The 25,848-nt window shown below is 44.0% G+C and overlaps 1 protein-coding gene across 1 annotated transcript; it reads left to right on the forward strand.

Annotated features, from left to right (window-relative positions):
• Positions 1 to 1,267: 1,267 nt before the first annotated feature.
• Positions 1,268 to 24,811, forward strand: col1a1b (collagen, type I, alpha 1b). The gene is made up of 49 exons (XM_035801230.2): positions 1,268 to 1,492; positions 3,211 to 3,414; positions 4,111 to 4,142; positions 4,568 to 4,603; positions 5,280 to 5,375; positions 6,047 to 6,118; positions 7,106 to 7,150; positions 7,557 to 7,610; positions 7,938 to 7,991; positions 8,362 to 8,415; positions 8,643 to 8,696; positions 8,969 to 9,022; positions 9,141 to 9,185; positions 9,412 to 9,465; positions 9,749 to 9,793; positions 9,918 to 9,971; positions 10,716 to 10,814; positions 11,166 to 11,210; positions 11,416 to 11,514; positions 11,809 to 11,862; positions 12,199 to 12,306; positions 13,164 to 13,217; positions 13,614 to 13,712; positions 13,937 to 13,990; positions 14,223 to 14,321; positions 14,520 to 14,573; positions 14,770 to 14,823; positions 15,013 to 15,066; positions 15,190 to 15,243; positions 15,524 to 15,568; positions 16,946 to 17,044; positions 17,246 to 17,461; positions 17,662 to 17,715; positions 17,869 to 17,922; positions 18,060 to 18,167; positions 18,699 to 18,752; positions 18,908 to 18,961; positions 19,140 to 19,301; positions 19,627 to 19,734; positions 19,904 to 20,065; positions 20,416 to 20,523; positions 20,879 to 20,932; positions 21,047 to 21,154; positions 21,386 to 21,439; positions 21,767 to 21,874; positions 22,002 to 22,293; positions 22,532 to 22,722; positions 22,886 to 23,128; positions 23,537 to 24,811. Exons 1-49 carry the CDS (start codon positions 1,411 to 1,413, stop codon positions 23,681 to 23,683), a joined length of 4,383 nt encoding a protein of 1,460 aa, XP_035657123.1. The 5' UTR covers positions 1,268 to 1,410; the 3' UTR covers positions 23,684 to 24,811.
• The last annotated feature ends 1,037 nt before the right edge of the window (positions 24,812 to 25,848 follow it).

A 25,848-nucleotide genomic window follows, 5' to 3' on the forward strand; every position in this document is an offset into this window, starting at 1 on the left:
GACTTTCTGTGCAATCAGATAATTATTCTGATCTTGCATTTCATGACACAGTCCTGAAAAACATCCCCATCCAACAACATCTCAAGATTCACAACACAAAACCAGCAGTTACGCCACATAAAAAAGTCCTTAGGCTACAACACAATTGAAACAATAAAACACTTAATTGCATCTATCAGATATACAGTGTTGGGGAGCAGTGAACAACTGCATGTAGTTCAACTTGTAATTGAACTACATTTTGCAGTAGCTTGGTGGTAGTTGAACTAAATTCAAATCTAGGTCATGTTTTCAGTAGTTAGTTCATGTTTTATATATTTTTTATTTTTATTTTTATTTTTATTTTATTTTACCTTTATTTAACCAGGCAAGTCAGTTAAGAACATATTCTTATTTTCAATGACGGCCTGGGAACAGTGGGTTAACTGCCTGTTCAGGGGCAGAACGACAGATTAGTACCTTGTCAGCTCGGGGGTTTGAACTCGCAACCTTCCGGTTACTAGTCCAACGCTCTAACCACTAGGCTACGCTGCCGCCCTAAGTGTAGCAGTGTAGCTAACAACTGGAACTACACACTACTTTTTTTGCAAAATAAAATATGGGTGAATAAGGCAATAATGTCCTTTCATTTTCAACATCAGACCTGCCTAATTCTCACTTGAAACATAGTTTTTGTGTCTACTAGGCTAAATTACACATTCTGTTAACATCTGACTCCAGAGTGATATGTTCTTGCAATTTGTAGTCTATGACATTTCAGATGTAGATATGATCATATATTACAAAGTAGTTTAGATGTAGTGAACTACTTTCCCGAAAACAAACTTTAGTTAAGTAAATTATATTTTATTCATTAAGTTTAGCTGAACTCCTTCCATTGTAAAGTCATTGTTAGCTTGGTAAAGTATATTTGCAGAGAAACTTCCCCAACACTGCAGATATACAGCAGGGAATATAGCCTTCTGTTTTGGCTAAGAGAAAACAGATTCCAAAGTGTTGATCAAAACGATGGAGTGTTCTCCACACCTTGCCTCAAGTTGAACAAAAGTGGTCAGTGCAAAGACCATCCACCGGGTCGGGTAACCGTTTGAAGATGAAAAGATGAAAAAACCGCACAGGTGTTTGAATGTCCACGTTTTAACCAAAATGTGAACTTGTTTGACACCCTCCTCCCCCCTTGTGAAGGAGGGACTCCTTTCACTTGTACAAGTTATCTTCTGCGCCCAGGACCTCCCCAAAAGTTTGGCATATAAAAACCCAGTTCACTCATTTGTTTAGGCAGTAGGGAGGTTCTGTCAGGGTCTGGATTGGAGTAACAAAGTGCCGGACCCTACTTTTTATGGTTGGAGTCTGAGGAGTTAAAACAGGATTCCCCTTGCCTCAAAGAGTCTACATGTCTAATATTTAGACATGTTCAGCTTTGTGGATATTCGGTTAGCGCTGCTGCTCAGCGCAGCAGTGCTATTGGCAAGAGGTCAAGGAGAGGACGATAGTAAGTATCACTTTATATGAGATTATGGGACACAGGGACGCTCGCAAGAACAATGGATAGCGCGTAAAGGGACCGTTCTATTATGTTTGGGATGATGTAAATAACGCTTACCTACCTCGTGGGACACCTGACGTTATATTGTCAGCAAATATCATCGAAGGGGTTATATCATTGCTTTTGGAGCTCCTAAGCTCGATGCATTGAACAAGGATTGTATATTTTTTTGCTTCCATGGCTGCTGTTTTCTCTGGCGTGCAGACACATGTTCAGTGAGCCCCATGCGCTCGTTTTTCACGCGCTATTTCATGTCCTCTGGCAAGGGAAATTCTAGCTGTTGCAAAAGCTTGGATGCGCAATGATGACATGATGTTAAAATGGAATTGGAATAAAATACAAATCTACAAACCACTTGAAACAATTATATTACTTATGTTAAATACAAATAAGAAATAGGGAAATGTTTTTCAGAAAAATAATAAAATATTATTGGCATTGACGCGTATCACCAAAATCTAGGAATTATATTATGTACAATGGCAACAACGAATTGTGCCTGGACTGAAACAAACTCCTGAAAGATTAGGCGATAGGAAAGCCATATTTCCCATTAGCCTACTAGTATACATGGAAATGTGTAGCCTATTTAATACACTTCATGGCATCTGCAATAAGAACTTTCCATTGCTTGATTTATAATAACTTTAAACCAGGGAGGCTAATTAAGTGAAAATAGTTGTACTATGACGTCTTCAGGAATCGTCTAGACATCAATTTATCAGATTGGGTGGGTATAGCTAGGGGGGTGTGGCTCGGTGGATTATAATGTCATTGTACAGGCTTGGAGCGCAGCTCTGTGGCAGATATTGGAAATGTTGGCTTCATCACCAGAATGACAAAACAAGCCTGGGCCGACTGCCCAAATCACCACACGAACCCTCGCCAGTGTGCCTTGCTTGGCTACATGTAGGATATACAGGCCTGTCTGACTTTGGCTATAGGCCTAGGCCTACTTCATATTCTTTCGCTTGTAGTTCAAAGTTCAAACATAGGCCTGGGTAAATGTCATTACACATTATGCATGCCACGAAGATTTTCATGTCATTTGGAAACTTTTTTATGTTTTGTATTTTCACCAACCACGTCACAACTCCATTAGACATCCCCATGGCCTTTGGCCAATACTGGTCTACTGCAAAGGTAACAACCAGTGCAACACAATAGGACATTCAGATAATTTATGTCTATAGTTTGGAAAACAATGAAGGGAGAACCCTGTCTCTGTAGGCTACTTTCTCTTAAAAATGCTCTAAATCTATGATATATCAAAAATATTCTCTAGTTGGGACATGAGCCTGGGATGTTGGTAGGTATAGGCCTTGCTAATCTTATGCCTATGTCATTCATTGGGAGTGGTCTCCTAGGAACCTACATTATGACTACCTGTGGCAGGACTCGAGTTTCACAGCCATGACTGGTTTGCTATTTTCGAATTGTTCGTGCATTGTGTCATTCATATTCAACAGGATTTGGGTCTAACCTACACATTATAAGAAGCATGCTTAAACAGACTGTTCTGTTTAAATAATGTATCCCTTTTTATCAGAAATTCAGACAGTATAATTGCAGCAATCGTTTGCTTTTGAAATGCTCACTTCTGATAGGTCTATTCAATTGCCTTGTGACTTACCTTACGTTTCCAAAACTCTCCATCTTCGCAGGCGGATTCGGCAGCTGCTCGTTGGACGGCCAACAGTACAACGATAAGGATGTATGGAAACCAGAACCCTGCCAGATCTGCGTCTGCGACAGCGGAACCGTTATGTGCGACGAAGTGATTTGCGAGGACACAACCGACTGCGCCGACCCTATCATCCCCGACGGCGAATGCTGTCCTATCTGCCCCGATGACTCCGAGAGCGAGGGTAGCCTACCTTTGATGACCACTTACACCTGTGCCTTTTGGTAGCGTTCTGGCGCCCCCAGTGGCACCAATAGGCTGCAACGTTTCCAGTTATAGACAGAGGGGGACAAAGGGAACCGGTCGGGCCTTACACAGCCTTACACGCTGGCCATTACTTAGAATGGACTGTGGATACCTCATTGAGGATAAGCAGCAAAATAAATGGGATATTACTATTTCTTTTCTTTCCCCCACATCTTCTTTATGAGTGGATTAACCCTGTTCAATGCTGGAGATGTGGATGTGCAGATACATTTTACACTCACATCTTCACTAGGCAAGTCAGTTAAGAACACATTCTTATTTACAATGACAGCCTACCTGGGAACAGTGGGTTAACTGCCTTGTTCAGGGGCAGAACGACACATTTTGCTCCGGGATTCAATCCAGCAATCTTTCAGTTACTGGCCCAATGCTCTTACCACTAGGCTATCTGCCGCCCCAAGGCAGGTATATAGGCCTAATCAGCATTAGGCCTGTAATGCCTTCACACCCTGCTATATGGGATCCAGCCATACATTAATTGTCAACACGGTATTATTGTACATTGAGAATCATTGTTTTACAGGATACGTTTTTTTACTACCCAGTTCATGGGTGATATGAGTTTATAAGGGGTAATAATAATATGATCTCTTCCTCTTAATTGATTTCATAGATCCCCAGTTACCAGAACGTCCTCAGCCAGAGGTATTTATGCACATTTTACAACTAGTATTGATTGTGTTAATTATGTTATTATGTCATGTTTTATATGTGTTATAACACATGTATTAGTGTGTTATTATGTCAGTGAACAATCAAATGATCAATGTATTAACATTATTGAATAATGATTGAACTCTGGCCTTCTTACAGGCCTCATAAATAAGACCATATGTTCATTATGGTTCATATTTATTCAAACTGTGATACCTTTCAACTGTGCTGTAGGCCTACCATGTAATCCTCCACCAAAGGTTCAATGCCTTCTTTTATGCTAGGCCTACTCTACATGTGTACTGACTCGAGTAGTTCATAGCCCAGTAGGCTTACACCACTCTCATTGAAGTGTTGTGCAGTGAAACAAGCACTGCAGCACAGCTGATTCTCTTCCTCTTGTTGTACATCCACAGGGACCACAGGGAGGTGATGGCCCCAGGGGTGACGATGTAAGTTTTAAACGGTTTATTTTCAGAAATAAAATTAAATCATATATATATATATATATATATATATATATTTACTAAGGGTACAGTTTTTCCATGAAAGACATAGGGGGGGAAATCACGGTGCATTAGTGTCACTGATTCTTTGGACGAAGCATGGCTTTGTGGAAGTGGTGCTTAAGGTTGAGGTTGAGATTTGAATTGTAAAAGATTGTAAACACAGGTGGGTATTTCAGAAGGGGAGGAGCTGGGGTTTAGGCAAAGGCTTTGACTTATCTGCTGCTTCTGTTCAGTACAGATTTAAGTACCTCAGCACAGAAAAGCTATTTTGCAGTATAGTTAATACTATGTCATTTTAACTACTTAACTTATACACATTTTTCAAAGTAATGATTGACATTAGTTTCTAGAGACTGGTATGTATTTTTCAAGGATTTGACCTATTGACCTATCAACCTTTGGTGGAACTTTGACCTTTGCATCACAGGTCAAGTGCTCCTGTGGGTGGTAAAATCCAGATGTAGCTTTCTAGCACATGGAGCCCCAGATTCAATAATTTGAGATTTTTGTTTTGTGGGGAAAACAGTAGAGCCAGAACTGCTATTCATGGCATGCTTATCCATCTCTCTGTCTTTGTTACTAAGAACCTATGTATCTGTCTGTCTGTCCATCTCTCCAGGGTCCTGAGGGTGTTCCAGGTAACGATGGCGTGGATGGCCAGCCTGGCCTGCCCGGCCCCCCAGGCCCCCCTGGACCTCCTGGCCTTGGCGGCGGAGTAAGTTACCGCCATGACAAAATCATATCCAAAGGCTATTTCCTGTGGATATTTACCAGTCACTACCAGTCTAGTACCAGAGTTATCCATATCCATGTTTTTTGGTATGCCTGAGAGGAAATATTAATAGATATCTAAGTTAGAGAGTAGTGAGTGTATATCCCTGCTCCTTTCAGCACCAGCGGTGTGTGGACAGCTCCCTAGTCTCTAAATCTGGTTTGTGGAGGAGAGGAGTTAGACTAGAGACAGAATACAGAGGCACACTGTTATGATTGTTGAGACAGTTGGTAGTAGAGGGAGACTATTCCTCCTTCTTGATGGTGATGATAGTAGTGACTAGCCACATTGTATGATTCATTGTTTCATGTATCAAGCTGTTATTTCCCCCTCTGACTAAGGTTGCATCCCAAATGGACCCCCATTCCCTATATAATGCACTACATTTGACCAGGGTTAGTAGGGCGCTGGTCAAAAGTAGTGCACAATATAGGGAATAGGGTGCCATCTGGGACTCAACCTATGACTGAGTTACAGACAATTTTATAAACAGTTGTAACCAGTTATGAACCGTTGTAACCAGCCGTTTTGTCACCTCTATGCTGTATGCTTAAGAAACATCCACAACTTAAAGAAATGAGAAAACAATTGATTATTTATTTCCTTTCCTGCAGGTCTTCTCTCCTCAGATGCACCATGGTTATGACCAGAAATCCAGCGGTGGCCAGGCCCAAATGGGACAGATGGTATGAATGTCCTCATCTTGTCTTCCTCTGTGCTGTTTTAGTGATCAAAGTGGAGCCACATTTGCAGGCTAAATTGAGCTAAGAGGTCTGGTCTCAGGCAGTATCAAGCACCATTGTGAACTGTATGCAACACATACTAGATGACAACATTTCTGTTGTCTGGATTCAGAAATGCACAACCATTATGTATGTGGTCTATTCCAAGCCTCTACAAAAGCAGTCTTCAGAGCAGTGTTTCACAATGGAAGAAGTTACGCTACACTATAGATACCCATATAAAATATTTTGTTCTATAGTTACTTTGAAAAAGTAGTTCACTACATCCAAACTACTTTGTGAAAAAATATAATATCTAAATCTGAAATGTCATGACTACAAATTGCAAGAACATATCACTCTGGAGTCAGATGTTAATAGAATGTGTAATTTAGCCTAGTAGACACAAAAACTATGTTTCAAGTGAGAATTAGGCAGGTCTGAACACTACCAAGATTTCAGTTGAATTCAACAACCACCAAGCTACTACAAATGTAGTTTAATTACTAGTTGAACTATATGCAAAACTGTTCGGATGCTACAGACAGAAGTTGATACATCGGCTGTACTGAAGTGCCGTGAAGCTTGTGGTTGTCGTGGAGCAAAAACAACCAACATGTATGTGTTCGTGAGAGTCTCGCCTTTCCATTTCTTTATTATTATCAGCTCTAGCTACATGGTATTGCTGTTTTGAAGATCATGGATCCTGTCATGGTTAGGTGACGATTTGCCTATGCAGTGTAGTTTACACTAAGCTGTACAGTACAGTACAACACTTTCAGGTTTGCAGTAGTCCTCTGGTAGTGATTACTCACAATGATCAGCTATGTATTTTATGCTTTAGATTACAATACCTCACATATTCACTTCATCTCAATCAAGGGAGGTAATGTACTGCTACCAATGGTGTCATTTATTAATTGACTAATTAGTTGTTGTGTTTTCCATCAGGGCCCTATGGGGCCCCGTGGTCTTGCTGGCCCACCAGGCAACACCGTAAGTATCCTTTCATTATTTCTTTTCATTTTCAACAACCTCACTCATCTCGTGTTTTACAAGACAAATAACAAAACATTTATTTGAATCTCTTTTTGTTATACCAGGTGTGATATATAGGTGTGAAAATCATTCCAGTTATAACATTTGTTGTACATACATTTATACAGTATACAGTGTAGTATATTTATATTTGACTTAAGTAATATATATCTTATAAGAATACTTCTTATAGGGCCGGTTTCCCAGCCCTTTCCCAACCTTGACCCTGAACTAAAAAGATCATTCAATGGAGATTCTTCATTGAGCATGTTTTTAGGCCAGGAAAACCGGCCCGTATTACTAATAACAGTAGTGTATATAACCTGTGTCTCATGGTTGGATCTGTGTTCCTGTCCTCCACCAGGGTCCCCCCGGTCACCATGGTCCCCCTGGCGAGCCCGGTGAGCCTGGCAGTACTGTGAGTATCCAAAAATGAGAACTTCCTGTTGATTTAAATATCAACTGACACACATTCTGAAAGCACAACTTCCTGACCATGACCAATAGTTTGTAGTAGCAGCCCCCCATACCCCCAAAAGCCCCCCACAAACACACACACAGACACACACACTTCATCCAATTGTGTTTACTTTATATTTCACTGAGCCCTGACATTTGTGATGTACAGCAGTTATAGTAACTATACTCATGCACTAGCAACCTTTGCGAACCAACATCAACACACAATATCATCAATTTTGAAAGGACACACACACATCCACTCATCTTTGTTTGTTCCTTGTAGGGTCCCATGGGTGAACGTGGTGCAATGGGCCCCCATGGCAAGAACGGAGATAATGTACGTCATATTTTTTGCACGATCTCAATTTTCATTCTATTTCATTCCATTTGTTAGATCTGTAGCTCGAATGCCATGTTCATTTGTAAAAACAGAACTCAACATAAACTTGTCTACTTTTTCCCCTTTGCAACTTACACAACAATATTTTCCCCAATGTATATTGTATTGACATGTTATCATTACATACATTTTAATAATATATATAATATAATCATAGTAATTGTATCATCCATTTTTTATACAGTTTTTTATGCCACATTATTATCACTGTTTGTATTAGCGGCAGAATTATTCACAGTGAGAGGACCTCTCTGTCTATGTGTCTCACCATTAACCTCTGTCTCCATCCCTCCTCTCTACTCTACAGGGTGAGCCTGGCAGGTCTGGTCGCCCCGGTGAGCGTGGCTCCGCTGGCCCTCAGGTGAGTAGCCCTTTAACCCTATAGGTCAAGGGTCAGTAGCTCCTGTCAAAACAGACTTGGTTCATATCAGTAAAGGACCTACAGGGCAGATTTGTGTGTTTGATGAGAACCATTCTAATAGACCAATAAAAATGCATTTTAGTTTCAACACTGAAAAGGCAACACTATTTTCTTTATGTCTCTTATGAAGACGAGTCCACAACATTTCTTCTTCTCCTATCCTACAGGGTGGTCGTGGAACCCCCGGAACTCCTGGCCTCCCCGGCATCAAGGGACACAGAGTGAGTAGTATAAGGAGGAGGAGGGACTTGAGGATTCTCCAGGGTGAAGTTTATCCTAGGTACAGATCTAGGATCAGCTTTCCCTCCCCAAATCCTTTCCCTAACCATTAGCAGGGGAAATTAATAACTGACCCAAGGAAAGCTACTAAGGGCAACTTCACTCTACTCCCACGATGATATGATGGCCATGACACTACAACTTTCCTACATTGCACTCTTAACCATACAGAATAACAGCTAACCTAACAAATGCTCTTTGATATCCTCCTCAGGGTTTCAATGGTATGGATGGCGCCAAGGGAGACGGTGGCCCAGCTGGCCCTAAGGTTAGAAGTCTATCTAATGATATCTATCGCCATGTGAGTCTATCATTACCTGTTGTGGAGAACTCATCTGTTCCCTGGTGTTTTCTTCCTATTTTTCTCTTTATCCCTCCGACCACAGGGAGAGGGTGGTTCCCCTGGATCCAGTGGCAACTCCGGTGCTATGGTGAGTATCCCGTTCATATGACAAGCTCTCGTCTCAATAAACACATCAGAGCCCATTAACTCTCGGGAACTTGAAATATATCAACCTGCTTTCCAGGAGTAGCAAAGACTAAATAATGTCCGTTTTTTAAACAAAACATTATGGCCCAGTGAAAGTAGCCAGCCAGCATTACTGTACTATCTAGCATTACTGAAGTTCCTCTGCCTCACCCCTCCCGTCTCCCCAGGGTGCACGTGGTCTTCCTGGTGAGAGAGGCCGCCCTGGACCCGCTGGCTCTTCTGTAAGTACCACACTGCACTGCCCTCACTTCATTTGATTGATAGATTGTTTGATCACAACATGAATCGCAGAAAAACCTTAGACACTATCTCCAATGACACAGAAAAGTCTGAGACTTGATGTCATGTTGATGTATTGCTGCAATACCCCTAAATATCAACTCCTTTCTTTAATGTGCAGTATGCTTACACTTGTTCACCTGGCCAATATGCTTTCATAAATTGTTCTTATCAGAACCAGAAATAAATAGAATTGATCATCATTTCCCCCGCTTCTTCCTCTAGGGTGCCCGTGGTAACGATGGTAACTCTGGTCCTGCTGGATCTAATGTAAGTATCTTTATTACTGGTGACTAACCTGTCAACCTGTCAAAGCAATTCAGGGTACACCATTCAGTCTCATGTGTTGGTCCTGACTATGCGAATTTAACAAGTGTTTATTTGATCTTTTCAGGGACCCACTGGCCCATCTGGTGCCCCTGGATTCCCCGGAGGTGCAGGAGCTAAAGTATGTCATACCCCCCACCCCACTAACCCTAATCCTCTTGTTGCATCTCAATTCTCAAAAAGTGTGCCCTTGTACAATCCTCACCATGCATTTTCAAAGCACTGGATTTTTTAAATTTAATTTTTTTTTAAAAACTTTTATTTAACCAGGCAGTTAAGAACATATTCTTATTTTCAATGACGGCCTAGGAACAGTGGGTTAACTGCCTGTTCAGGGGCAGAACGACAGATTTGTACCTTGTCAGCTCGGGGGTTTGAACTCGCAACCTTCCAGTTACTAGTCCAACGCTCTAACCACTAGGCTACGCTGCCGCCGATAGAGGCAGTTTCACCCATATTTCTTACACCAGCCTTTTTCTCTCAAATCCATGATTTAATAAAGTAAACAAGTACACTCTTAGGGCAGAAGGACAGAGAATTAGAACCCATATTGAGAACCTGATCTGATATAGGCAGTGGCCACCAGATGGCATATGTACACCTCGTCAGTACAGAGCTCTATCAGAGAGGAAACAATGAGAGGAGTGAGAAGATGAAGTCGTACAGAATATGAATGACATAAAAAAACCAAATGATTAATTATCTTCCTACATTCCTATGCACACACACACCCACACACACACACACACAATCCCCCCTCTCCATCCCCCTACACACACACACACACAACGGTAACATCAGTCACAAAGACTAAATATCCAGTATCCATACGCCCTCCTAATTCCCTCTCTGATGCCCCCCTTAGGGAGAGACTGGTCCTCAAGGAGGACGTGGCTCAGACGGACCCCAAGGATCTCGTGGAGAGCCCGGTAACCCCGGACCCGCTGGTGCTGCTGGACCCTCTGTGAGTACTGTTGTGCATGTATATGCCTGCCCTGATATGATTATTTGTCCTGGTTGCTAATGCTTATATGTCCTTACCTTACATACTGTATATCCTTATCCTTATATATATATAGTATGTATGTATGTATGTATGTATGTATGTATGTATGTATGTATGTATGTATGTATGTATGTATGTATGTATGTATGTATGTATGTATGTATGTATGTATGTGTGTATATTCTTATGGTTTCCCTCATAGTGCACCATCTAACCTCTGACCCCTGAAGTTTACTGTAATATAATGTCCCCCCAACCCCTTCCCCTCTCTCTTCCTCTCTTTTCCTCTCTTCTCCTCTAACCAAACAGGGTGCCCCTGGAGGTGATGGCCAAGCAGGAGGCAAGGGTTCCACTGTAAGTATGAGCCATGTGGATACATCAAACTGATTGTTCAGATGATCTATGATAGATTATGTTCAAATTAATACGGGTAATACTTCATATAGAAATGATAATATATGCCATTTAGCAGACGCTTTTATGCAAAACGACTAACAGTATAGTATGTCCATACTGGTACTGGTACACTAACGTTTGTCTCCTCTTGTCTGTCCCAAAGGGTGCTGCTGGTATCTCTGGTGCTCCTGGTTTCCCAGGAACTCGTGGCCCCGCTGGACCCCCTGGATCTGGTGGTGGACCCGGCCCCAAGGGTAACCATGTGAGTACCACTGTTACGATCACTATTTTGGAAATTGGTCAAATAGCATTTAATGTATACGCTCGCTGTGCTGCATTATTTTGTGATGTGCTTGTGCTATTTTGAACAAGCAGTCATGGCGAGTATTGTTTTGTAAATTGGTACAACACAAAATTCAATAGAACACAGTAATTTAATGCCTCTCTATGGGGTATAACTTTTGTAGCACTTCACTCCATTTTGTGATGTGTAATATTGACCAGGAAGTAGTGGTGTGTTACCTGATGTGATTTGTTTGTTTGTTTTCCCTTACAGGGTGAGCACGGAGCCCAAGGCCCCAAGGGAGAGCCCGGTGTAAAGGGAGAGCCTGTAAGTTTGCAATGAACTCTATGATATATCACCTATGGAAACACAATCTTGCACACTGTATTTAGCAATCAGCTTACCATGTATGAAACATTTAGAGCCTGTATCCGGGACACAAATTAAACAAGCCCAACAAGGACCAACAATCATCTTCACTGGAAAATCCCAATGAATGCAGCTTTTTGTTCAGGACTATGATCAATCTGTGTCTGGGCCATAGGTGTCTAACCCAGGTGTATAACCTGTTTCTTCTGAAGCTGTTGTTAGACTGGTGAGTTTACTGTACTATGGGTCTGGTCTCATGTCTGACCCCTACTTTCCAACTCTTTCTCCAACCAGGGTTCCGCTGGTCCCGGTGGACCCCCTGGACCCTCTGGTGAGGAGGGAAAGAGAGGCGCCCGTGGTGAGCCCGGTGGAGCTGGTGGTGTTGGACCCCCTGGAGAGCGTGTACGTTCCCCACCTCTGACTCCTCAGCCCCCTTCTCCTATGTCAGATAACCCTTCCCTGAAGTGCCTCTCCTAACAAATGTGTCTCTACATAGACAGATTCATTTTAAAGTGTTTGCGTTTTGTTTTCTCCATATGATTACAGTAAATATGTTTATTTATTTTAGAATTATGAAAAACCATATACCAACCATCAGAGCCTCATTCACCAGTCTATACTACTTAGAGCCTCAGCCACCAGTCTATACTACTTAGAGCCTCAGCCACCAGTCTATACTACCTGGAGCCTCAGCCACCAGTCTATACTACTTAGAGCCTCAGTCACCAGTCTATACTACTTAGAGCCTCAGCCACCAGTCTATACTACCTGGAGCCTCAGCCACCAGTCTATACTACTTAGAGCCTCAGTCACCAGTCTATACTACTTATTAGAGCCTCAGCCACCAGTCTATACTACTTAGAGCCTCAGCCACCAGTCTATACTACTTAGAGCCTCAGCGACCAGTCTATACTACTTAGAGCCTCAGCCACCAGTCTATACTACTTAGAGCCTCAGCCACCAGTCTATACTACTTAGAGCCTCAGCCACCAGTCTATACTACTTAGAGCCTCAGCCACCAGTCTATACTACTTAGAGCCTCAGCCACCAGTCTATACTACTTAGAGCCTCAGCCACCAGTCTATACTACTTAGAGCCTCAGCCACCAGTCTATACTATTTAGGCCCACAACCATCTGCATACTGTAGAATACGTTGAATTCCCAGGGGTCAGTGTTTGTCAGTCAAGCCCTGACTTTGTGACATGGTGTGCCTGTGCTACGGTCCCATGTGTAATTTTGGTCCTGTTTCTTCCAACAGGGTATGGCTGGTATGCGTGGTTTCCCCGGCTCTGATGGAGCTGCCGGTGGCAAGGTGAGTCAACAGTCAGATATAATAATAATGATATAATCCTATAATAATATGTGTACAGTGTGTATACGACCAATACACTTTGATTTGATTTTAATAGTTAATAAACCCTCAACTATAAAGCCATGGTCTAAGAAACATGACACCTGGTGTGTGGAGTGAAGCGCCATGTTTGGTCATACATGACATGAAGGAGTACTGTAAGCATCGTAGCAGAACATTGTATTGAACCTAGAAACACATTTTATTCAGCACATGATCCTTAAATATGCTGTCTGTGTGTGTCCTTATGGTTACCCTCATATACCACTATTTCACCTCTGAGCCCTGGAGCTTACTGTAATGCTTACCTATCAAAACATGGCGCAGACATCACCAATTGATCTTCCTATGTGATAGGGTGGCCCTGGTGAGCGTGGAGCCAATGGACCAATGGGAGCCCAAGGTGCCACTGGTGAGGCTGGTCGTCCTGGCGAGCCTGGCATGCCCGGATCCAAGGTGAGTGGTACCTGTCCACATCTCTCTCTATTTCTCTCTTTCTCATTGAAAAAAAAAAAAACGACCATCAATTCACCATGTGACCTTTAACTTTACTGTAAGTTTAGGACATGATATAGCATTCACATAGATTTTGTGCAGACTTGTAGTCTTTGAGTATTGTAACCTGTATTCTCAGGTAGAATATAATCTAATGTGTTTTCTTCTCTCCCTGCCTGCTGCAGGGTATGACTGGTAGCCCTGGTAGCCCCGGACCCGATGGGAAAGTTGGCCCTGCTGTAAGTACTACTGACCTATTCACTGCAAACTCAATGCATCCCTAATTACTATATTATTACTATTACTATATTGGCAAGAGGACATTATCGAGAGGACACGTTTTGTCCTCCACGTCTCTTAGTCGTGACGCAACGACAGTGGATCATGTGGTAGTCATGTCATTTGTTCAATCTGGAAGGCACCAAACCCTTTCATGACCTGTGTGATCCTTCTCTTCTCCCTCTACTGTAGGGTATCACTGGAAATGACGGTCGCTCCGGACCCCCAGGCTCCTCAGGAGCCAGAGGTCAGCCTGGAGTCATGGGATTCCCCGGACCCAAAGGACCTGGTGTGAGTAAACAAACAAGCTAACAAACATACAAACAAATTAACATTAATTTCCCTCCTAAATAGTTGTTACTAACTAATTATTTTCACCATACTATTTCATATACTGAACAAATCTAAATGAATTTTAGGGGTTGTGTGTTCAGTGTGTTTTCTGACACACTGTATAAAATATAAATGTTGTCTGTCTCTTCCGTATAGGGTGACAATGGCAAGCCCGGTGAGAGAGGTGAAGCTGGAGCTGTTGGTGGTATTGTAAGTAAAGCTATACTTATACCTGAAACAGATAGGATTGATCCTTCATACTGTATCCTTTATGCGATATGGGCCCAATTTTGGACTGAAGTCCATGTTAAGTCAACTTATATCAAGTCAGAATAGGGCCCTTTGTCTATAGGCCATTTGTGTGTTTTCTTCGGTTTGTAACAGACGCCATCTTGTTTCTGTCTAGGGTGCTCCTGGTAAAGATGGCGACTCTGGTGCTCCTGGACCCCAAGGGCCTGCTGTACGTATTCACAAATATCTTTCTTAGAATGAATGGTACATTTAGCCACACACATCTCCAGTACATTGTCTCCTTCAATATTGGATTGTCTCTTAACACATTGAGACACCTTTGTATGAATTCATTCATGAGCCACCCAGACACCATACTTAAACTGCACGCTGATATAGTTTCCCCCTTGTGTTCCAGGGTTCTCAAGGAGAGAAAGGAGAGGGCGGCCCCGCCGGGCCTAATGGATTCCAAGTAGGTTACCAATCACAAACTTAACCTCCACAATCATTACTTGTCTCCATATTCACATTTTCAACCAATAATGTTACATGTTGACCTGAAATCTCAACCACACCTCTCCCATCTTCCCTATAGGGCCTGCCTGGAACTCAGGGAGCTACTGGTGAGCCTGGCAAGGCTGGTGAGCAGGTAAGTAGTACCGTCCATCACAGAGGTCCTATAGGTTCTAGATGTAATTCCATGACATATTGAATTGAAATTGGAAAAGTATATCTTATATACTGCTGGAAAGCAAGTTTTTTACCCAAATGCAGTTGTTGAAGTCTAATCAGCTGCTATCTAGCAATACATGTCATTATGTGGCAAATGTTGCTATAAAAAGGGCTATAAATACATTTGATTGATTGATTGATTGATTGATTGATTGATTGGTTGATTGACTGATCCTCTCTCCCCTGTCGCTCCACAGGGTGGGCCCGGTGAGGTTGGAGGTCCTGGCCCCAGTGGATCCAGAGTAAGTACAGTACCTTACTGCAGCTCTGAATAGGATGTGAACCCCCAGAAGCTGCCATCTGTCTAAGCTGCCCTCTTCAGTAGCTGTTCCATTACTAAACATGATGTTCACGGTCTTCTCCTCCCCTCCCATCTTCCCCTGCTCCTCTCCCCCGTCTTCTCCCCCCCTCCCATCTTCTCCTCCTCTTCTCCCCCGACTTCTCCTCTCCACCCATCTTCTCCCCCGTCTTCTCCTCTCCTCCCATCTTCTCCTCCTCTTCTCCCCCGTCTTCTCCTCTCCTCCCATCTTCTCCCCCGTCTTCTCCTCTCCACCCATCTTCTCCCCCGTCTTCTCCTCTCCTCCCATCTTCTCCTCCTCTTCTCCCCCCGTCTTCTCCTCTCCTCCCCTCTTCTCCCCCCGTCTTCTCCTCTCCACCCATCTTCTCCCCCGTCTTCTCCTCTCCACCCATCTTCTCCCCCGTCTTCTCCTCTCCTCCCATCTTCTCCTCCTCTTCTCCCCCGTCTTCTCCTCTCCTCCCATCTTCTCCTCCTCTTCTCCCCCCGTCTTCTCCTCTCCTCCCATCTTCTCCTCCTCTTCTCCCCCCGTCTTCTCCTCTCCTCCCATCTTCTCCTCCTCCTCTCCTCCCATCTTCTCCTCCTCTTCTCCCCCCGTCTTCTCCTCTCCTCCCATCTTCTCCCGCTCCTCTCCCCGTCTTCTCCTCTCCTCCCATCTTCTCCTCCTCTTCTCCCCCGTCTTCTCCTCTCCTCCCATCTTCTCCTCCTCTTCTCCCCCCGTCTTCTCCTCTCCTCCCATCTTCTCCTCCTCTTCTCCCCCCGTCTTCTCCTCTCCTCCCATCTTCTCCTGCTCCTCTCCCCCGTCTTCTCCTCTCCTCCCATCTTCTCCTGCTCCTCTCCTCCCATCTTCTCCTCCTCTTCTCCCCCCGTCTTCTCCTCTCCTCCCATCTTCTCCTCCTCTTCTCCCCCCGTCTTCTCCTCTCCTCCCATCTTCTCCTCCTCTTCTCCCCCCGTCTTCTCCTCTCCTCCCATCTTCTCCTCCTCTTCTCCCCCCGTCTTCTCCTCTCCTCCCATCTTCTCCTCCTCCTCTCCTCCCATCTTCTCCTCCTCTTCTCCCCCCGTCTTCTCCTCTCCTCCCATCTTCTCCTCCTCTTCTCCCCCCGTCTTCTCCTCTCCTCCCATCTTCTCCTCCTCTTCTCCCCCCGTCTTCTCCTCTCCTCCCATCTTCTCCTGCTCCTCTCCCCCGTCTTCTCCTCTCCTCCCATCTTCTCCTCCCATCTTCTCCCCCCGTCTTCTCCTCTCCTCCAACCTTTTCCTCCTCTTCCCCCCATCTTCTCCTCTCCACCCCTCTTTTCCACCTCTTCTCCTCCCCTCTCCTCCTCAGGGTGACAGAGGTTTCCCAGGCGAGCGTGGTGGCATCGGATCTGCTGGCCCCGCTGGACCCCGTGGAGCCAATGGTTCTCCCGGTAACGATGGAGCTAGGGTAAGAGAACATTGGAGAGCACAGATACAAGGACTGAGAATTACATTAGGCCCCATACAACCATATCATTAGTCATTTTCTTATTTATTATTGCACCGCAACAAATATTTTTCTGGATGTAACATTTTTGTTAATATATTATTTGGCAATAATGTGAAAGGAGTTTTAATGTATGTGTCTCTGTCTACCATATTTGTTCAGGGTGAGAGTGGTGCTGCTGGTGCCCCTGGCGGTATGGGAGCCCCAGGTCTGCAGGGAATGCCCGGAGAGCGCGGCTCAGGCGGCAACTCCGGTGCCAAGGGAGAACGAGGTGATGGTGGCCCCAAGGGAGCCGACGGTGGCCCTGGAAAAGACGGCATGCGTGGTATGACTGGACCCATCGGACCCCCTGGACCCACTGGTGCTCATGGAGAGAAGGTAAGAGCAAAATGCTGTTTGGATGAAACGGTTTGATTACTCAGTAAACAGTGCAATATCAATTGTTGAAAAACTATTGTGTAGCTACAGCCTTGATGTATAACCGTATTTTTTAAAGTATTAAGTATTCAATTGAGACAAATATGAGATAGTTTTATTCTCATCTGGTCGCCACTCTCTCTTTCGCTCTCTGTGTTTAGGGTGAGGGTGGTCTCGGTGGCCCCCCTGGCCCCACTGGAGGTCGCGGTTCCCCTGTGAGTATCTTCCAATGACATACTACATCTTCATCTGCTTATGACGGTGGTGTAATACGCCGAATGATGGCACGCCATTTCTCTTTATCACACTGTATAAGCTTTTCATTCCCAACCTCTGACCTTGTGTGTTTTCCACCCATAATCCTCCAGGGTGAGCGTGGTGAGCATGGTGCCCCTGGACCTGCTGGATTCGCTGGACCCCCTGTGAGTAGCATCATCACCCAGCCCGGTCCAGTCCAGAACACTCTGAAGCTGGTCACTGTTCTGTTTCCAGTGGAATCCCATAACCCAGTAATGACCAGTCCTGACCAGTCCTTTCCACTTCTCTCTTCCCACTTCAGGGTGCTGATGGTCAGCCTGGCAACAAGGGAGAGACCGGTAACAACGGCCCCAAGGGTGAGGCTGGTGCTCCCGGGCCCGGTGGACCTGTTGGTGCTCCCGGACCTCAGGTATGGTTGTCTGAGGCTGTCCAATCAGCTTTAACTCCCGACCCCCCAACTAGAACATTTTATAATGTGTCCAACTGATGCATACTTATCATTTGCATTCAAATTTCCAAGATAGATAGAAAAATACATGTTTCATGTTGCTGTTTGTTCCTGAATCAACCAATTCAGGAGCAGTTTGCAAATATACAGGACAAGTTACTTTTAGCCAACAGGGCACATGTGTACAACATATATATCCTGAAACGTACTGTAATACAGTGACCGATTGAAAAAGTGCTGAGGACTGAATAGGTGATGTGACTGTTAGTTTGTCCTGTGTTTGTTTTCATTTGATTTCATTTCACCTTTATCTAACCAGGTAGGCTAGTTGTTCTCATTTACAACTGCGACTTGGCCAAGATAAAGCAAAGCAGTTCGACACATACAACAACACTATTCTAAATAATATAGTAATGTTCAGTGCATATATTTATTATCCTAGGTTCTATTTATTGTCTTTATGGCCTAACTCCCTGCTGTTTGTGTCCTCAGGGGCCCGCTGGTAATTCTGGTACTAAAGGAACTCGTGGTGCACCTGGACCCCCTGTAAGAACCTCAAACTTCTCCTCAAAGCAACACTTTTAATTGCTTTTAAACTGAACAAAAATGTATACAAAACAAATAGTTGTAAAGTATGTGTTTTTTGTGAAAGCTATTCTGTTATCTCATGTGTGTGCGTGTGCGTGTGTGTGTGTCTGTAGGGTGCTTCTGGTATGCCTGGTCCTGGTGGGAGAGTCGGTCCTCCTGGTGGAAGTGTAAGTTCACCTAACCAAGGTCCTCCATCTTCTCAACAATCTACCAAACAGTACCATTCATGCACACTGAAACATATCAAGTTTGGCTTCTTGAGTTAAACATCTTTAACTCACATACTTTTATATTTAAAAAAATGTTGCTCTGAACAAACTCGTCTCATCTCCTAAATGTTTTCAGGGAGCCCCCGGATCCGCAGGCCCCCCCGGCCCCGCTGGTAAAGAGGGACAGAGAGGTGGACGAGGTGAAACTGGTAATGCTGGTCGCCCTGGTGAGGCTGGAGCCGCCGGACCCCCAGGTCCCTCAGGAGCCACTGGATCTAAGGGTAACGATGGTCCAATGGTAAGTAAAGTAAACAGATATAAACAACAACAGCAGCTATAAACTAAGTAGTAAACAGAACAACACATCAACTACTAAAGGGATGAAGGGATATTGGGCCCAAACAACAATTATTATATATTTCAAGCTTTACAAAACAAAATAAAAACTATGTAATGTACCAGATGGAATGTTAAAAAACAACTATAAAACAGAAAAAAATACAAATCAAAATCTGTAATTCTACTTTATTTGTAACATATGTATGTAGTCAAGTTTAAACCATGTTGATTGTTCTGTTTCTCCCTGCTGCAGTGAATAATTAATCTGTAATCTTTTTCTCCAGGGAGCCCCAGGAACCCCCGGACCCGGAGGTATTGCTGGACAGCGTGGTATTGTGGGTGGCCCCGGAGGAAGGGGACCCAGCGGTACTGCAGGAATACCAGGAGCAGCTGTGAGTGTTCCCATCAACAAACCCCCCAAAACACTGACCATATTACTCTTAACCTCTTATCAAAAGTACTAACTCACAAAAAAAGCACTTTTGTCTTAGCTTTGTCTCTACTCCTAAAGCCTTCACACTTGACACTTAACCCTTGACTTGTCCCTTTGTCCTCTCTCAGGGAGAGCCCGGTAAGCAGGGACCTGGCGGCCCCGTCGGTGAGCGTGGCTCCCCTGGCCCCATGGGACCCCCTGGCTTGTCTGGTGCGCCCGGTGAAGCTGGTCGTGAGGGTTCCACTGGTCACGATGGTGTTTCTGGCCGCGATGGACCCCCCGGCCCCAAGGTAAGCTTCCACTATCAAACCACCTGCTACACTGAACCTCTGTTATAAACAACATTGCTGCTGGATAATACATATAAACAGACTAGTTGTCTTATAATGTATATACACTTACTGCATTTTTAAGTAGAGCTTTTCAAGATGCTCAAAGAGCTTTACAATGTAAGAGAGGAAACTCACCTCATCCACCAACAGGAAACTCACCTCATCCACCAACAGGAACCTCACCTCATCCACCAACACTTGTCCATATCACTGGCGACATTACCCTGATGGCTCTTTGTCTGTGTGTGTGTGTTTGTCCGTGTTTGACCGTGTGTGTTTGTCTGTGTGTGTGTGTGTGTTCATTGCAGGGTGACCGTGGTGAGAATGGTAATGCTGGTTCCCCTGGTGCTCCCGGACCTCCCGGTGCCCCCGGTCCCTCTGGTGCTTCTGGCAAGTCTGGTAGCCGTGGAGAGTCTGTAAGTACCTCTTCTCGGCAATTTAGGGGTCGACTATATTAACATTCAGGCCTTAGAATTTTTTTTATTTTTAATTTTGGACATTTGTTGGACTAGCTCGTAATGTTACCCTGACATACCCTGGGATACGTCAATGTTACCCTGACATACCCTGGGATACATACCCTGTGATACATCAATGTGCTGTATATGAGCAGATTAGTGAATCACCATTCATTCAGGTATTATTTATATATTCTATTATATGCAGTTATTCTTTACACACTTTCATTATCCTTGATTCTCTCTCTCTCTCTCTCTCTCTCTCTCTCTCTCTCTCTCTCTCTCTCTCTCTCTCTCTCTCTCTCTCCCTCAGGGTCCTGCTGGTCCCGCTGGCCCTAACGGTCCTGCTGGTGGTCGTGGTGGTCTTGTAAGTTTTCTGTCAGCATTTTGGCATCCATACACCTTAACCTGCATTGTAAAGCTGTCCGATATTTATTGGCAGTGTTGAATACCTGTTTGACCCCTTGGCCTATCTCTGCAGGGACCTGCTGGTGCTCGTGGAGACAAGGGAGAGGCTGGAGAGGGTGGAGAGAGAGGCCACAAGGGACACAGAGGTTTAAACGGCATGCCCGGTCTTCCTGGACCCTCTGTGAGTATACCAGGCGTATTATATTATACAACTCCTGACTAATCTAATGGATCATATGTTAAAGTAAGGTGCTACTCTTTATGCTTATGTACTGCCATTTTAAAAGTTGTTTTTATCGGATTTGAGGCATTAAGGAAGCATGCACATTGTCTCTGGGTTGAAGATCTGTTGTTCTCTAGGCTTTACCATGGCTGATCTAATGTGTGATTAATGTGATGTGTCTGGTTCTAGGGTTCCCCTGGCGAGTCTGGGCCTGCTGGACTTAACGGACCTTCTGGACCCCGAGTGAGTGTGACACACACTTCAAGCCCACCAATAGAACATGAATCAAGGCTGATAATACAATATACATATGTCATGTTGTGTTCTTTACCATAACAACACGATTACACACATCAGATTACGCAGGGATTTCCGATCTATTCCTTTATTAAAGTGATGTTGCCGGTGGAGTGGAAGGAATAGGACCTCTAAATGAAGGCAATTGATGAAGGATGAAATGTCAAGTTGTTAATAGTTGTTTAAATAAATAATGGTGAGCGAGTGTTGTGCCTTTTCCTTTTCAAGGGATATGACTTCTAAATGAGTTGTTGTTTTGTCTCTGTCCTACAGGGACCCCATGGTTCTTCTGGCTCCACTGGCAAAGATGGCATGAACGGTCTGCCTGGACCCATTGGACCCCCCGGACCCCGTGGTCGCAATGGAGAGATGGGAGCAGCTGTAAGTCTCACACTGACCACTTCCTTTCCTCCACAAGCACACAGAGCACACACAGCACACACAGCACATAGCACACAGCCTTTGAGGCCAGTTTTGACCCCTTTCTATCCTCTTCTTTCCTACCCAGGGTGCTCCTGGTTCTCCTGGTCTGCCCGGACCTCCAGGTCCCGCTGGCGGCGGCTTCCATGTCGCACCGATCTACAACCAGGAGAAGGGACCTGACCCCATGCGAGGAGGAGGAGGATACCACTACCGCGCTGACGAGCCTGACATGATGAACGACCGTGACATGGATGTGGACACCACCCTGAAGAGCCTCAGCCAGAAGGTGGAGAACATCCGCAGCCCCGAGGGATCCCAGAAGAACCCCGCCCGCATGTGCCGTGACATCAGGATGTGCCACCCCGAGTGGAAGAGCGGTAAGTTCCAGGCTCAGTCCAGCCCACCTCCAGAAAGATACTGGTCACGGACTAGGCATGCTGTGATCAGTGATTGATTGGTTGGTTGAAATTATAAGACACTAAAAACACAGCCAAAAACATCAAAGAGCTAGCAGCCTACATAAAAAAACTCAAAGAATAACTTTACTTTATTTAACTTTTATTTTCATCTTAAGCACCTTGGTGGCTTATCTTCTGTTCTTTCTTTAACCCACAGGCCAGTACTGGGTGGACCCCAACCAGGGCTCTCCTCTGGATGCTGTCCAGGTCTTCTGCAACATGGAAACCGGAGAGACCTGTGTCTATCCATCCCAGGATACCGTCCCCATGAAGAACTGGTACACCAGCAAGAACATCAGGGAGAAGAAGCACGTCTGGTTCTCAGAGTCTATGGACAATGGCTTCCAGGTATGGACCATTCAGCGTAACCAGGTGACAAAATGACTTGGTCTTACACTCAAACCTGGATTGCTAGGGACATGGGACTTGACTTGGACTTGAGGTTTAGTGTCCTGCCTTCACTACAACACTACCTTCATGAAACTAACGCCCATCCTCTCTCCCTCTCCAGTTCCAGTATGGTAGCGAGGGATCCAACCCAGAAGACGTCAACATCCAGCTGACCTTCATGCGCCTGATGTCCAACGAAGCGTCCCAGAACGTCACGTACCACTGCAAGAACAGCATTGCCTACATGGACGAGGCCACGGGCAACCTGAAGAAGGCCCTGCTGCTCCAGGGAGCCAACGAGATCGAGATCAGAGCCGAGGGCAACAGCCGCTTCACATACAGCGTCAGCGAGGACGGCTGCACGGTGAGACGCCTACTACTACTGTCTACTTTTACTGTCCTATACTCTCTTCCGTTATCTTCCAACTCCCTTCTGAGCTCTTCCACTCACTGCTATTCTCTTCTCTCTTTACTCTCGTATTTAACTGTCTTCTACGGTCTTCTACTCTCCTCTTCTCTCTTCTACTCAGTTGTCTTTATATCTCGCCTCTCTTTTTTGTTTTGTTCATCTGCTATCACACGAGGTGGTGGTGCATTGGCTTCCTTTTGAGATTAGACAGTGTGAAATGCATATTAAGGAACTCAAGATAGATGAAGTGATTAAATAAAAGAGAGGTTATGTAGAGGTTAGTGTGTTACCAACCCCTTTTACCAAGACTGGTTTTTGATTCTGACCCATGCTCCCTCCTTTCTCTCTCTCTCCATTCCACAGTCACATACCGGCACATGGGGCAAGACAGTCATCGACTACAAGACATCAAAAACATCTCGCCTGCCCATCATTGACATCGCTCCTATGGACGTTGGTGCACCTGATCAGGAGTTTGGCGTCGAAGTTGGCCCCGTCTGCTTCGTATAAAAAAAAAGAAATGTGGACATGAAATTGTTTTTTTTCTAGCCGTCATCTCTAATTCTATTTTCTATGCATTACCTACAAACTCATTCGGTTGCCAAACAGTTCCACGAGTTTGAAACTACTCTGCTGAAGACGTCGTTTGTGTGTTTTTGATTCTGAATAATTTGTTTGAGGGGACTGCTACTTCAACCGAAACCTACAACAAGCAAGGACACTTAAAACATAATATTTTGTTTCCACTGGACACAAGAAAATGATTTTAAGTCGTAAAGTGTAAAATCTCCCCTGGAGAAACACAATGAGATACAGGTGACTTTTTTTACCACTGCGGAAGGACAATGAAACCATCAAATGCTATGTACCATTTTCTGGTATTAAATACATCTTAAAAATCGAGTGTCTTGTTCTAAATTCATGACAAAAAAACCATCTGAAAGTTCACCTTCACTTTAAATACCTTCATGGCTACCTCAGAGAAGAAGTCCATGTTACCCAACATGTTTCATGAACTCTAGGGCAGATTTTACGCTACAGGAGTATTATTAGAAAGAAAACAACTGTCAGAGGTGCTATAATATCAACACATGAGGTCCAGTTATTGGTATTTGATAGAGAATTCCTTTCCTGTCATAATTAGCTAACAACCATCGGATCTTTGGTGCTAACAAATCAACACAATGTCTTCCTTGTTGTCAATGTAGTTCAATTGTTTTCTTTGTCAAGTGTTGGTTAATTAACAGTTCCGGAATATGACTTACTGTGGATATAATTCATGCTATGGTGTCTGGTGCAGATTTAAGCAAGTGGTTTTGTTTTTAGTTATATTTCATTTCCCCTGCCCCCACCTGATGTTTAAGTGTCAACCCTTTATGTGTGCCTTACCCTTCCGATTGTCCCTTTCACTGCACCACTCAACCCCCCCATCCTTTCGTTTGTGTTTTGTTTGTTGAAAAAAGAGTTTCTAAAAAAAGAAAAGAGTAAAAGAAAATCTGAGAAGCAGACACACTTCCATGGTTTTGAAAAAAGAGAATCTGTACTGATGTTGTACATGTATAATAAATCAAGATGTTTTTAATTATTTGGATACTGAATAAAGCATGTGAAGTGGTCTACTCAATGTTTGACATGTCACCTTGGTTTCCTCCATTCATTTCACATCATACCTAAATCAAACCAGCAGCCGACAATCCAGTGACAGTGGCTGATTGATTATACAAATGTAATATTTTATATAGGTTATTTTTGGCTGTTGGTAAAATAATCTCCCAAATAGTTTAAAATGTAACTTCCCTTAAAATCCGGAAATGTGATATTCTTGGCATATTGTCAAACACATCATTCCAAAAAAAGCCCATGTTGACCCCTTTCTTGGGAAACATAATATTAAGGAATTAACTGTAGCCCTAGTTGTCACAACTGACTTGGTGGGCTATCCATTCCTCCTCATCGAGCCCTGAGTGTGACTTGCGGGACAGATGCAGGATGGTAAGGAGCAGTTTGGATAAAAAGTGACAGGCTATTAGGCATAGTTGTTTTAGACACACTTTTAAAAATCTATATTGCTCCAGATTTGCAGCTACACAAGAATTACGCAATAATAAATATGAGTTGACCACAATATACATGACCATCTGCATAGTCAGCCACACATTTTGGTTGAAGCTTCTGAGCCTTATCACCGTTTTGTTGGATCCTATAATTAGCTATGTAGCCTTGTACTGACCCCTAGTGGAATTCCATGGAACAGTTGTAGAATTACGACAGAGTGGGGCAGGCTACTGTGTGGGTTACTGTCCGTCTACCTACTGCAGGTCTACTATGGAAAGACGTGTTAACATAATCTTCCAAACCAGAGTGCTGCGTGGCAAGACACGTTCACAAGTCCAGTCACAAAACGGAGACATGCTGAAACGTGTGGATGCTATTCTACTACAATGCCCTTTTATGGATCATCTGCATTTTTGTTTTGTAGATGAAGCCCAGATGACAAGTGGAGTTTTGATTCTGGTAATATATATATATATTTTTTAAAGGGAATTTGTCTTCCTAAGGATGATTTGGATCAAATGGAATAGTCGATGCTGTATACTCATGTGTGTGGTTCACTTTGAATTGTGTATTTGTTGTAGCCTATTTTTCTGTTTTTATTGTGTTCCTAATTTGCTTCT

This window comes from Oncorhynchus keta, chromosome 24, assembly GCF_023373465.1.
Source record: "Oncorhynchus keta strain PuntledgeMale-10-30-2019 chromosome 24, Oket_V2, whole genome shotgun sequence".
In the NCBI taxonomy this organism is placed as follows: domain Eukaryota; kingdom Metazoa; phylum Chordata; class Actinopteri; order Salmoniformes; family Salmonidae; genus Oncorhynchus; species Oncorhynchus keta.